The 13,648-nt window shown below is 51.4% G+C and overlaps 2 protein-coding genes across 2 annotated transcripts; both read left to right on the top strand.

The window, feature by feature from the left end:
* On the top strand, nucleotides 674–12,294 carry NXF1 (nuclear RNA export factor 1). Its single transcript, XM_018042959.1, has 21 exons — nucleotides 674–834; nucleotides 4,475–4,658; nucleotides 4,871–5,030; nucleotides 5,726–5,809; nucleotides 5,917–6,021; nucleotides 6,145–6,225; nucleotides 6,321–6,390; nucleotides 6,541–6,629; nucleotides 6,754–6,861; nucleotides 7,036–7,145; nucleotides 8,953–8,989; nucleotides 9,496–9,564; nucleotides 9,668–9,723; nucleotides 9,850–9,957; nucleotides 10,073–10,131; nucleotides 10,239–10,354; nucleotides 10,481–10,523; nucleotides 11,111–11,183; nucleotides 11,488–11,670; nucleotides 11,802–11,862; nucleotides 11,974–12,294. Exons 1-21 carry the CDS (start codon nucleotides 807–809, stop codon nucleotides 12,010–12,012), a joined length of 1,863 nt encoding a protein of 620 aa, XP_017898448.1. The 5' UTR covers nucleotides 674–806; the 3' UTR covers nucleotides 12,013–12,294.
* TMEM223 (transmembrane protein 223) lies at nucleotides 12,431–13,596 on the top strand. The gene is made up of 2 exons (XM_005699827.3): nucleotides 12,431–12,773; nucleotides 13,179–13,596. The coding sequence occupies exons 1-2, from the start codon at nucleotides 12,458–12,460 to the stop codon at nucleotides 13,469–13,471; spliced, it is 609 nt and encodes a 202-aa protein (XP_005699884.2). The 5' UTR covers nucleotides 12,431–12,457; the 3' UTR covers nucleotides 13,472–13,596.

The raw sequence follows: 13,648 nt of genomic DNA, 5'->3' as shown, positions 1-13,648 counted from the left end.
AGTTGACACACGATGTGGGTTTAAGCACAGCACATCGATGGTGGGTGGGGCGATCTGTAAAGATGATCAAAGCCTGACAAATGCAGTTTTTCTCATTTGACTCCGCAACTATTGGGGGGGGGGGTGTTGCATAGATTGGAAATTTATTTCATAATATTTGCTGAGTTCCTGGTACATGCCAGGTATGGTACTGAGCCAGGTGCTGGAGAGAAAAAAAAAAGGCCATGAATTAGTCAACTCCTTGCTCTCTTGGAGCTTACCTTCTAGTTTTCTATTTCATTTTATAGGCAAGGAAAGCAAGGCATAGATCTGTAGAAGGCAAAGGGCTGAGCTAAGACTTAAGCCCAGGCTGGATCCTCCTAGGGGTCTTGAAGCGGTCACTCCAAGGCACTGTTCTCCCATTCCTCAGAAGCCCTTCTTGTGGCCCTCCTTCCCTTTTTCTTTTTGAACCCTGGGGTGCAGTGGCCATCTCTGCTTCAGTGCCAGCCTTGGAGGTGCTGCTTACCGGCCGACGATGAAAGCAGAGGGCAGGTGCGAGTACTAATCAGGGGGATCAGTAAACTAATCACTACTGGGCGGAGCGTCGGCCTCAAGCTCCGCCCCGGTGTCTCTGCTGGTCGAATGCGCACGCGCATCTGCCAGCGGCTCCGCCTATGATCGTGGGACGTCGACAGCGCGCGACGCGGTCTCCTTATAAACGCGGTGGGAGCCGGCGTAGGAGCACTTCGACCTAGAGCGCCTGGGCATTCGGACGTTTGGCTAAGTGGCGGCCCGCGACGCAGCCCGCCCCTGCTTCTAGCTGTGCCATGGCGGACGAGGGGAAGTCATACAACGGTCAGTGCTAGTCCTTGGGCCGGGGAGAGGGGCGATCTGGAGCCCCGCTGGGCAGCGCCGGCCTAGGCCGCAGCGCCGGGGCGGGAGGCCGCGAGGGGCCGGGTGTCCGCGGGGAACGGCAGTGAGTGGCGCGGGCCCGGGGCGAGGCAGCCCGGGCCCTGGCTGAACTCGAGGGTGAGTGCCTGGCTCGTTGACCCCAGAATCCTGGCGCTGTGGGCACCTGCGGCTCGGAGCGGGTGGCTCGGCGGTGAGGTGACTGGATTCCTTTGAACTTTGTGGGTGGTGGATGCCTGTCAGTTCAGTTTGGCGGCTATAGCAATGTGAGTCAGTACCCTGTTCTTGGGCTGCCGGTGCCCTATTTTCTACCGTGCGTCCAGTCGGTCTTGCCCCCTCCCCCACCGTCCGCAGCTTTAGCTTTAATATTCTAGACCTACACATTAACTCACTGTTTTAGCCAGAACACTACAATGGGTTTAGGTCCAGAGTAGTGGTTAGGAGCACACGACAGCCAGGGTTTCAATTCTGAGTTGGCCATGCCGATCATATGTGAGTTAAACACTCAGGCCTGATTTTCCATCCCCTTAAGGAGGATAGAAACAGTACCTGTCTCCTGAGTTTGTTTCCATGTGTGTGTGTTTGTATTAAAACGAGATCGTGTGTGTCGAGCGCCTGACATCGGATAAACTTATTGATAGATCTTAACTGCACCTTCTAGTCGTCTATTTTTTCCCTAGGGTCGTTTCATGAGATTCAATGTTTGCAGAGTACTGGGCTTCCCTGGTGGCTCAGAGGGTAAAGTGTCTGCCTGCAATGCAGGAAACCCGGGTTCGATTCCTGGGTCGGGAAGATCCCCTGGAGAAGGAAATAGCAACCCACTCCAGTATTCTTGCCTGGAAAATCCCATGGATGGAGAAGCCTGGTAGGCTATAGTCCATGGGGTCGCAAAGAGTCGGACATGACTGAGCGACTTCACTTCACTTCACTTCATAGGGCTCTTTTTCAGAAGCCATTTCTACACACCACGGTTGAGAGGAACATATTCCTGGAGAACATTCAAGGACCCTTGGTGAAGCACCCTATCTGCCACTAGAACCTGAATTCAGGAGTTGTCTCCTGAGTTAGGAGGCATCTCTGACCAAGGAAACTAAGAGTTCACTCCCTGAACTCCAGAGTTTGAGAATAAAATTTATAAAAGAAACCATTAGATTGATCATACTTGTAGTTGATGTTTGTACTCAGTAGGCAAAAGGAGTATTGATTAAGTTAATGTAATCATTATGATTGGTTTACCTGGATATGAAAGAGGTCACTTGGGGTTAAGTTGATGTGGGTGGGCAGACAGCAGATTTCAGGTGACTTTTCGGAGAATGAGTTGTGTCCAGTTACCCTTGGGTCACTTCAACATTCACTTCAGAGTGGCAGTTTTTTAATATGGTTGATTTACAACATAATATTAGTTTTCAGGTATGACATGAAAGGGAACATAGTGATTCAGTATTATGATAGATTATACCCCATTAAAAGTTATTACAAAATAATGGCTGTCACCCCCCATGCAATAATATATCATTGTTGCCTATCCGTTTTATACTTAGTAGTTGCTGCTGCTGCTGCTAAGTCGCTTCAGTCGTGTCCAACTCTGTGCAACCCCATAGACAGCAGCCCACCAGGCTCCCCCGTCCCTGGGATTCTCCAGGCAAGAACACTGGAGTGGGTTGCCATTTCCTTCTCCAATGCATGAAAGGGAAAGTGAAGTCTCTCAGTCGCATCCAACCTTCAGCGACCCCATGGACTGCAGCCTTCCAGGCTCCTCCATCCATGGGATTTTCCAGGCAAGAGTACTGGAGTGGGGTGGCATTAGTAGTTGATATCTCTTAATCCCATAACCTTATCTTGCCCCTCCTGCTTTCCCTCTCCCCACTGATAACCAGGAGTTTGTTATCTATATCTGTGAGTCTGTTTCTGTTTTGCTAAATATATTCGTTTTAGTTTTTACATATGTGATATCAGACAGTATTTGTCTTTTTCCGACTTCATTTTACTAAGTATAATAACCTCCACGTCCATTCATGTTGTTGCAGTGGCAAGATTTCATTCTTTTTTATGGCTGAGTAGTATTTCGTTGTGTGTGTGTGTATACCACATCTTTATCCATTAGTCCCTTGATGGACATTTGGATTGCTTCCATATCTTTCCCTCTGTAAACAGTGTTGCTATGAACAATGAGATGCAGGTATCTTTTTTTTTTAATTGACCTGAAAACAAGTGAAGCTCATATGTATTCTTCCCTTTTTCTTAGTTTTGGTGCTTTAAAGAAAAAATCTTTATATTGGAGTATAGTTGATTTACAGCAAAGTGATTCAGTTATACATGTATCTGTTGTTTTTCAGATTATTTTCTCAGGGAGGTTATTACAGTACTGGGTGGAGTTCCCTGTGCTATATACAGTGGGTCCTTGTTGATTATCTGTTTCAGATAATAGTAGTGTGCAGATGTTAATCCCCACTTCCTCATTTATGCATGCATCTTTTTAAATTAGTACTTTTTTGCTTTTTTCTGGATATATAATTGGAGTGAATTTGCAGGATCGTATGGTAGTTCGAGTTTCAGTGTTTTGAGGCGAGAATAAGACTTAAAAGAAGCCTTTCAATTGGTCGTAGTTGTAACTGACATTTGTGCTTTATAGGCAAAAGAAGTATTGTTTACTGAAAGCTGATGTAATCATTGTGATTGACTTTTCAAGATGTGATCAAATTTTGAGTAGGGGTAGTCTTAGAGAGTGAACTTATGGTTACCAGGGAGAGGTGGGTAGGGAAGGGACAGATTGGGAGTTTGGGATGGATGTGTACACACTGCTATATTCACAATGAATAACCAACAAGGACCTACTGTATAGCACAAGGAATGCTGCTCAGTATTCCATTAACAGTCTATTTGGGAAAAGAATTTTAAAAAGAACAGATACATGTATAGGTAAAACTGAATCACTTTGTTGTACACCTGAAACTAACACATTATTAATCAGCTATACTCCAGTGTAAAATAAAAAGTTAAGATTTTTTTGAGTGGGGTTAAGTAGATTTGGGAGGGTGAGAAAAGCAGACCCCAGGTGACTCTCGGGAGTCTGAGTTGTATCCAGTTGCACTTGAGACACTCACTTCCACATTCTGCTTCTCCTTTCTCTGGTTCCAGTTTCTGCTTCACTTTTCTCAAAAGACTTCCCATAGTTTTCCAGTCACTGAGGTTGCCACCCCACCGAGAGGGTTCTTTCCCTGCGCAGGCAGAGGAGTTTGCACAGAGGTGGCCTCCGTGGTGACTGTGTATCTCATCTGATGGTGCAGGGTGCTGGATAGTGCGATTGCCAGGCAAGATAGCTGAAGCAGTGGTGTATTCTCTTCTTTTTAAAGTATTCGAATATGTATTTGGCTACGCCAGGTCTTAGTTGCAGCACACAGGATCTTTTTTTTTTTTTTAATTGTGGCATGCGAACTCTTAGTCAAGGCATGTGGAATCCAGTTCCCTGACCACGGGTCAGACTCGGGGCCCTCTGCGTTAGGAATGGGGAGTCTTAGCCACTGGACCACCAATGAAGTCCCTCCAGTGATGTATCTTCTAATTTTTGTTTTGTTTCGAAACCCAGAGCACGATGATCGAGTTAGTTTCCCTCAAAGAAGAAAGAAAGGCCGGGGCCCTTTCCGGTGGAAGTCCGGCGAGGGGAACCGGAGGTCCGGAAGAGGGGGCTCCAGCGTTCGGTCCTCCCGCCTGGAGGACGACGACAGAGACGTGGCGATGAGCGATGTCCAGGATGCTCCCCGAGTACGATAGTAAGTAACCAGTTGGTCTGGTTTGAGTTCAGCGGCCCCCTCATTTATGTGGCCCTCTTACTGCTCATGTCATTTCTCTTCCAGCTGGAAGGGAGAAATGCCAGGACCAGCTTACTGGCAGCTGATAGTTGTGGTCGTGATAACAGTGCAGGAAGATCTTTGAGAAGGCATTCCTAACCTTTGTGAATGTTTTATTCTCTCCTTCCCCACAGCACCCCCTATGCTGCACGACCCAACCGTCGGGGTGATAACTGGAACGAGCGGACTCGGATTCATGTTACTCTGCCCCTGCGGAGGGATCGGGGTGCTGCAGAGAGGGGAGGGGCTGGCACCAGCCAGGACGGGTCGTCCAAGAACTGGTTTAAGATTACAGTGAGTGTCTTGAGAGGTCCACGGAGCAGGGGAGCTAGGGGAGCTAGGGGGCTGGGCTCACAGTTAAGGTGTTCACCTCTCACATTACAAAATCAGCTGTTTACTCCACAATCAGGGAACCATTCTTGCTGCTAAGAATCAATATCTTCAAACATCTATGAGCAGCTTCAGAAAAGAAGAGAGGCAGCAGGATGGGAAGGCCATGAAAGGGAAGTGTGATAATTGTGGTTGGCGGGTGGGAGAGCTCCTCCAGATGTGAGGAGCTGTGGCCTGGAGAGCCCTTGAGTTCTCTGAAGGGCAGGTAGGTTATAAATGATGTCTTAGAACTTGTAGAATCAAACATCTGCATTCTTTGAGGAATAATAAGTGTAAATGGACAAAAAGGGGCCTTTAAGGGACAGAAATAAGGCCCAAATAAGGAGTTCATATTTGGCTTGAGTAGAATACTCTTTATTTTTTTGGCCTCACCGTGCAACCTGTGGGGTCTTAGTTCTCCAACCAGGGATTGAATTCCTAGCAGTGGAAGCTCGGAATCCTAACCACTGAAGCACCAGGGAATTCCCAGAAAACTGTTAAGTTGACTGTTTCTCCAGAAAGTCTTTCGGAGCTTGGCAGATGAGCTGAAGGGAGCACTGGAGGGCCTGCTGTCCATGCAGTGACATGTCCTTCCTGTCTCTTCTCTTTCTCTCATCTAGATCCCTTATGGCAGGAAATACGACAAGTCGTGGCTCCTGAATGTGATTCAGAGCAAGTGCAGTGTTCCTTTTACTCCCATTGAGGTAAGAGAAGGCCTGAGTGGCTGACTGCACACCAAGGAGGGGGAGGTACCAGCTGGGCTCGGGGCTCTGGGCTCCAGGTCTGATGCTCTTGTTCCCTCTTCTTGCAGTTTCACTATGAAAACACACGGGCCCAGTTTTTTGTGGAGGACGCCAGTACAGCCTCTGCACTGAAGGCTGTTAACTATAAGATTTTGGATCGGGAGAACCGCAGGGTGTGTATGAAGGGCCTGGTTTGGTTGGGGGTGGGGTCTGGTGCTCAGGGCATAGACTGGCTCTCGGTCCTGGGGCTCAGGCCTTCCCGGAGTTCACCCTGTCCGTGTGTGTCTCCCCTGCAGATATCTATCATCATCAACTCCTCTTCTCCACCCCATTCTGTGCAGAATGAACTGAAGCCAGAACAAGTAGAGCAGCTAAAGGTGAGGCCGGCACCTGAGTCTTAGCGGTCCCCCCTCCCCCACACCCCCCCACCAGCAACTCCAGTGACCACTGACCCCTCTGTCTTCCTCTGCAGCTGATCATGAGCAAAAGATACGATGGCTCCCAGCAAGCACTTGACCTCAAGGGCCTCCGTTCAGACCCAGGTACAGGTCGGATACAGGTTGATTCTGCCTCACCCATTCTTAGATTGGTGGAGACACAGGGGGATCTGTCAGCAGGGAAAATCTTGAGGGTGCTGTGGTGGGCACGCTGGCCTGGGCAGGCCCTCTCAGACTTCCCTTTGCTTCCTGCAGATTTAGTGTCCCAGAACATTGACGTTGTCCTGAACCGTAGAAGCTGCATGGCAGCCACCCTGCGAATCATCGAAGAGAACATCCCTGAGGTGAGGCCTTTGTCCCACTAGGTGGGAGGAAGCAGGGTCGGTTACGTAGTATGGGGTCGGGAGGCAGGTTTGTTTCTCATCCCCTGACCGGTGGTGCTTCCTCTAAATTCTCCTCTCCCCACAGCTATTGTCCTTGAACTTGAGCAACAACAAGCTCTACCGGCTGGATGACTTGTCCAGCATTGTGCAGAAAGCACCCAATCTAAAGATCCTAAATCTCTCTGGAAATGAGGTGAGTTTGAGAGCCCGGCTGTGTTTGGATAGGGTGGACAGAGGTGGAGAGAGCTTGCCTCGTGGCAGCAAGAGGCCGGGAGGGCGTTTAAGAGATGAGGGTGGGGGTGGGGGGAACCTAGCTGGCTCTCTTTACCAACATGTCTTTCTCGCCTTTCCTCCCTATCCTTTGCAGCTAAAGTCTGAACGGGAGTTGGACAAGATCAAAGGGCTGAAGCTGGAAGAGCTCTGGCTTGACGGAAACACCCTGTGCGACACCTTCCGAGACCAGTCCACCTACATCAGGTCAGTTATAAGCTTTATCTCCCCTCCTGGGGACCTTCACCCCCTGGGAGGCTGAGCGGATGCACCCGGATCACTGCCCGTCTGCAGGAGATGTGCAGCCCTCAGCTGGAACCACCTGTCCTTGGGGAGGATCGCGTGTTCCTCCGTTGTGTCTGCCCATGACCCCTAGCTTTGCCCCAGGCCTCCTTTCCTTTCTTCTCACCTGACTGCCTGTGTGCTGGCTCTGTGGCCTTTCTCCTTCCTTCCTGAACACAGCCTTCTCTAGACTCTTCCTCCCCTTTTGTTTCAAGAAGAGCATCTCCCTTTCTCTACCATGACCAGGGGGTGTCTTGCATATTACACTCCCATACGTGGAGTTGCTGTGAGCCAAGAGCCTGGTAACCCCTGGGCAGGGAAAGCCCTCCCTTCCTGGGAGTTTCTGCTGATGGGCCTTCCCTCCTCTGTCTGGTGACAGCCCCTCTTGCCCTGTTGCCAAGAGGGGCTCAGTTCTCACAATCACTTTGCCCAAGGCTACTGCCTGGGTTTTCCTGCCCATGCTGAGGTTGAGGCCTCCTGGTGGCTGGTGCCATGCACTCTGTCGCTCTTGCCCAAGGCTGTGAGCTGGGCCCTCCCTGGAGGAGAAACCTGGGTTCCCTAAGACATGTGACCAGAGCCGGGGCCCCGCCAGCAGGCGAGGGAATCCCAAGGCAGGTGCTGGGCGTGGAGGCCACGGGGGCATAGGCTATCCAGGAGACAGAGAACTGACCCTCTCTGGGGGCGCTGCCCCTCCCTCACTCGCACACCTCATATCACCCTGCTTGGCCCCGGAGGATGGCTGGTTAGCCAGAGACGGGTAAGATTCCTCAGGGAAGGAACAACCTAAGACAGGCACAGTCGCAGAGGGGCCATCAGGAGAGAACTCGGGGGCCAACAGTGGTGGGGCACAGACCCTCACCCCCCCAGCTTTGCAGGGGCCTGAGCCCTCACCCCTTCGGAGGGAGATCTCCTGCCCCCATGGCTGCTTTGCTTCCCACGCCCAGCTCAGATCGGGACCCAGGTAGCAGACAGACACCTGGCTAATAGCAGCTGCCCTCTCACCACAGCAAAGATGTTTCTCACTTCCTCCTTGGACCACAGGAGAAGGGAGCCGAAAGAGAGGGCTGTGTCAGGCGCGCCTTCCCCTTGGCTCTCCCCAGTCTTTCTGAATGGCTCTCCACCATGCGTTGCTCTCGCTTTGTCTTTGCTTTCTCTTTCCTTTTTCTCTTTCCTCGCCTGAATCTCCCCGGTCTCTTCTTTGCCCCCTCCTCTCCTTCCTTTTCTCTCTCCTCTCCCCTCTCTTCCTCCTTGGCCTCTCCTTTCCCTGAGCCTTGCTCGTCTCCCTGCCCCAACATCCTGTGCCATTTCTGTGGTGTGTTCTGGTCTTGGCCATGGCCAGACCTGGCAGAAGTGATGGACACCTGTTGAGGCAGCGGAGCCCTTGGGCTCCCACCCCATTCCCTCCTCCCGGGGCTGCGCAGGTGAGTAGGTGGAAGGTAAGGGGGACGAGGATGGAGGAGAGGTCCTGGCTTAACGCCCGGGCCGGGAGCACTGCCCCTGCAGTGCTCAGAGTGAGGCAGAGAGCGTCATCCTTCAAGGCAGTCATTTTTGGATGCCCCAGACGAGGTGGGGAGTGGGGTTATTCTTCCTGGAGCTCAGAGGCTGGGGAAGAGTGAGAGCACAAGGAGGATGGGATGGGCTGTCCCTCAGGCACGGGTGTTTTTGCTCCTAGAGCAGCCCAGGAGGCACAGTGGCTCTGAAACATTACTCACTTATGTCCCGTTCTTGACAGCGCCGTTCGAGAGCGATTTCCAAAACTACTGCGACTGGTGAGTGCCTCATTTTTTCATTCTCTTCTGAGGAGCACAGTGCCTGCCACCCTCAGTCTTGCCTGATGTGCCTTTGTATGATCACTAATTTGGGGAGGTGGAGCCCTTTGATAATCTAGCAAAGATTTCATGTATATATTAACAAAGATTATAATCCTTCTTCCCAGAGAAATGCCTGTAGATGATAGATAGTTGCATCTATCAGGATTCGTAGACCCCTTTCCATTTCTTTCTTTCTTGACCTTGGACCCTTTTACTCTTAGTTCTCCCATCTAATTACTCATCCAACCTTTAAAAAAAAAGAAAAAATTATTTGGCTCCGCTGGGTCTTAGTCGCAGCCCACCAACTCTTAGTTACAGCCTATGGGATCTAGTTCCCTGACCAGGGATTGAACCCAAGCCCCTGCATTGGGAGTGGGGAGCCTTAGCCCTGGACTGCCAGGCGAGTCCCTCATCTAGCCTTCTTTCACTGGTTTACATCGTCATCTTTGACTTCCTTTCTGCAGGATGGCCATGAGTTACCCCCACCAATTGCCTTTGATGTTGAAGCCCCCACAACGTTACCACCTTGTAAGGTAAGTGGTGGGGTAGCATCTGGGGGGCACAGAGCTAGAACTCACGTTAGGAGGAGAGTCCTGGTACCATGGTCCTGTTTGATTGGAGTCTGTTTGATTCCAGGGAAGCTACTTTGGAACAGAGACCCTGAAGAATCTGGTCCTGCACTTCCTGCAGCAGTAAGTATCTTGGGTGTCCTGAGGTTGGTAAGCGGTGGGCCCAGCACGACTCAGTCTTGAGAGCTGTCAGTCCCTTTGTGGATCCAGCTTGTGAAGCTCAGCCCTCCCCTTTCGTTCCCCCGACAGGTACTATGCGGTTTATGACTCGGGAGACCGGCAGCGGCTCCTGGATGCCTACCATGATGGAGCCTGCTGCTCCCTGAGCATTCCTTTCACCCCCCAGAACCCTGCCCGGTGAGTAGCACATCGCAGAACCTGGCCAGGACCAGCGCTGCTCAGCAGACACTGGGCAGCACGTGCAGCATCGCCGCTGCTCTGACCACTGCCTCTTTTTCTCCTTCTTCCCCAGAAGTAACTTGGCCGAGTACTTCAAGGATAGCAGGAACGTGAAGAAGCTTAAAGACCCTAGTAAGTGTGTGATGTGAGCCAAACAGGTTGGGAGAAGGGCAAGGGAAGGAGTCCGTCTGGGTTCAGGGTGTAGCAGCTCCTAACCTCAGCTTCTCCTCCTCCCACAGCCCTGCGGTTCCGACTGCTAAAGCACACACGTCTCAACGTGGTGGCCTTCCTCAATGAGTTGCCCAAAACTCAGCATGACATCAATTCCTTCGTGGTAGACATAAGTGCGCAGACAGTAAGCACCTATTTCTCCCTTGACAGAAGCCTGGATTTGGGGAAGGGGCAGGCCTTAAGAGGCAAGGAGGGACTTGGGCTCTGCTGGGAGCCTAGATGGTACCTGATGTTGCTGCTTCTCTTTCAGAGCACATTGCTGTGTTTCTCTGTCAACGGAGTCTTCAAAGAAGGTAAGTATCTTTGGAGTCCTGAGTTTGTGGAGTGGTCCCTGTCCCAGCTAGTCGTTCTGAGCACTCTCAACTTCCAAGCTCCCTTCTCTTCTTCCCTGACCACCTTCTCCCTTTCTGCCCCCAAACCTGTCCTCACCTGTCTTTCCTGTCTTGGCTATGGGAACAGCCTGATGATTAGAAGGACACAGACTTTGGAGGCAGACAGTTCTGAGCTTCCATCCCCAACCTTGGTCCTCTGTGTCTGTGAGCAATTTACATGACCTCTGAACCTAACTGTTTGTAAAAGAAAGAGATTCATAATAGACATCTCATTACGTGTTTGGGGAGTAAGTGAAGTGATTTATAAAGTGCCTGACACAGGGCCTGGCCCACAGATACAAATAAATAACTAGTGGGATGAAAGTGTTACTATTGTCCTCTCTAACCTCTGACACTCCTCCCTGCTCTGCTCCTCTATGCACACATAATCACCCGTTTGGCCTGCTTAGGGTTCTCTGTATCAAATCAGATTATGATTTTTGAGAAGCTGTTTGAAAACATAAAACATGAATGACTCTGATGGGTCATCACCATTGTTATCATTGCAGTGGATGGAAAGTCTCGGGACTCCTTGCGAGCCTTTACCCGGACGTTCGTCGCTGTTCCTGCCAGCAATTCAGGGTGAGTGTCTGACTTACCATGTTGGGTCCCAGTCCCAATGCATGGCTGCCACTGTGGAAAAGTGGTTTAACAATATTCACTTCCTAAGTCTGTTGTGAAGGTAAATGAGGGTTGGGGAAGAATATATAATTACAGTCTGTTTGGTAGATAATCCCATATGTGGAGTCCATGGGAAAGGGGGTAAATGATAAAGGAACCTTGTGGGTATTGAAAGACTGAGTGTCAAGTGAGAATAGGAATGATGTTGGGAGGATGAGGTTATCTTCTGTCTGTCCAGCTGTCTAAGGTGCTTTTTGTCTCCAAGGTTGTGCATCGTCAACGATGAGCTGTTTGTGCGGAATGCCAGTGCTGATGAGATCCAGAGAGCCTTTGCCATGCCTGCACCCACACCTTCCTCCAGCCCAGTGCCCACCCTCTCCCCAGAGCAGCAGGAAATGCTGCAGGCATTCTCTACCCAGTCTGGCATGAACATTGAGTGGTCCCAGAAGTGAGTACCGAGCATGTGTAGGAAATGGAGTAAACTGAGGTAGTGCTGGTGGTGAAAAATAAGTGCCCCTAACATTTTTAAAGCCCAAACTTGAAGTTCTAATGGAGGTGCCTGTTCTTCCCCTACTCCAGGTGCCTCCAGGACAACAACTGGGACTACACCAGGTCTGCCCAGGCCTTTACTCACCTCAAGGTAAGATTTGAAAACAGGTGGCAAAGAGAGCACCAGGCCTTCGAGAGGGTCAGGGAGGCTCGGGGCATGGCATGGACCACCTGGCTCTGCTGACCTTTTTGTTTCTTTAAGGCCAAGGGTGAGATCCCAGAAGTGGCATTCATGAAGTGATGGATAGTTGTGCCCCAGAAGACCCCTGTAAATAGCCCCTGGATGTACTGATGTCTCCTCTCCGGCCCGAGGCCGCCCTGTGACTGTGACCGAGGAGGGAGGGCTGCTGGATCCTTCTCCTCACCTGCCTTCTGGAAGCCTCCAGAAGATTGAGCCTCCCTGGTGCCAGGAAGCCAAAGCTTACTTTGTAGAACTGACACTAAAATACCCGAAGGACTTAGGTGCTTTGTGTACTTAACCCCAGGATCCTCCCTACTTTTTAAGATAAAGAATGGTATTGTATTTGGTGTCCAGCATGCTGAGTTATTTTAGCCTTACCCTTCACTAGCGTGGGCGGGACCGAGGGGTGGGCCCGGCCCGCCTCGCCTGGGGCTGAAGGACTCTGGGGCTGGGGCGGGGCCGGCTGGCAGGAAGTCCCGCCCCGGAAACGGCTCCGCGCAGCGCCATGGCGGCGCCCGGGCGGCGGTGGTCTACGCTGCTGTTCCGAGCGCTGCAGTCCCTGCCCGCTCGCCGGGCCCTGCATGACACGGCTCCGCCACGGGATGTGCTGCTCTTCGAGCACGAACGGGGCCGCTTCTTCACCCTCCTCGGGCTGTTCTGCGCTGGCCAGGGGGTCTTCTGGGCTTCCCTGGCCATTGCCTCCTTGGCCCGTCCCCCAACCCCGGTTCGTCCAACAGACGCCGAGTCCCCAGACCGTGGCCGCTTGGACCTGCGCTCAACACTCTGGCGCTACGGCCTTGCCGTCGGCTGCGGTGCCATCGGTAAAGTGTGGGCTAGCTCCCCAGCTTGGTCGAAGAGGGTGGGCACAATCCTCTCTGTTCGGGCAGGAAGAGTAAGGGGCTCCCGACCCTCCTGGATAAGCAGGAGTGGGTAGGAGCGCGGTACACTGGAGTTGGAAGTCCCTGAGCGCCAAGCCCTTGTGCAGGTTCAAGCTGCTGTCTCTCTTATTTTGTGACCTTGAGCAAGTTAGTACCCTTACTCTGGAACCTGTTTTAAACTGGGGATGGGTATCTATTAAGGCTGTTGGGAGGAATGACTAATATATGACTGGGGTATAAGAGGAACACCAGTAAATGTTACCATCACAATTATTTTTATTCGGGGGGCACTGAAAGGGTTGCTGCTTAGCTTTCCAGTGAAAACCCAAATCTTTGCTTTTCCTACAGGTTCCCTGGTACTTGGTGCTGGTCTTCTCTTTTCCCTCCGCTCTGTGCGCTCAGTGATGCTACGGGCTGGAGGGAAGCAAGTGACCCTCACCACTCATGCCCCCTTTGGCTGGGGTGCCCATTTTACGGTTCCCTTAAACCAGGTATCTTGCATGGCCCACCGGGGAGAAGTGCCTGCCATGCTGCCTCTGAAAGTCAAAGGCCGACGCTTCTACTTCCTCTTGGACAAAGCTGGACATTTCCCCAACACGAAACTTTTTGACAACACTGTGGGTGCCTACCGTAGCTTGTGAAGAAGCAACTAAGGTTCAGAATAAAAACTGAACCTTAGGGATGGGGTGACAACCAGGGTCACACAGGGGGCCCAGAATTCATTAACAGCAAATAAAAGAGCAGTCGTTCCAAGGGCAGCTACCTGCCATACCCCTTGAATTTTTTGACCCATATCTGTTTAGCCTTCACTCTGCTCC

This window comes from Capra hircus, chromosome 29, assembly GCF_001704415.2.
Source record: "Capra hircus breed San Clemente chromosome 29, ASM170441v1, whole genome shotgun sequence".
NCBI lineage: Eukaryota > Metazoa > Chordata > Mammalia > Artiodactyla > Bovidae > Capra > Capra hircus.
This window is presented reverse-complemented; position numbering and strand designations above follow the sequence as displayed.

Coding starts and splice junctions, on each gene's coding strand:
- NXF1 (XM_018042959.1), top strand. CDS start 807: ATGGCGGACGAGGGGAAGTCATACAACG. Junction 6,226..6,320: donor AACAAGTAGAGCAGCTAAAG/GTGAGGCCGGCA, acceptor CTTCCTCTGCAG/CTGATCATGAGCAAAAGATA. Junction 10,524..11,110: donor CAACGGAGTCTTCAAAGAAG/GTAAGTATCTTT, acceptor TTATCATTGCAG/TGGATGGAAAGTCTCGGGAC.
- TMEM223 (XM_005699827.3), top strand. CDS start 12,458: ATGGCGGCGCCCGGGCGGCGGTGGTCTACGCTGCTGTTCCGAGCGCTG. Junction 12,774..13,178: donor CGTCGGCTGCGGTGCCATCG/GTAAAGTGTGGG, acceptor CTTTTCCTACAG/GTTCCCTGGTACTTGGTGCT.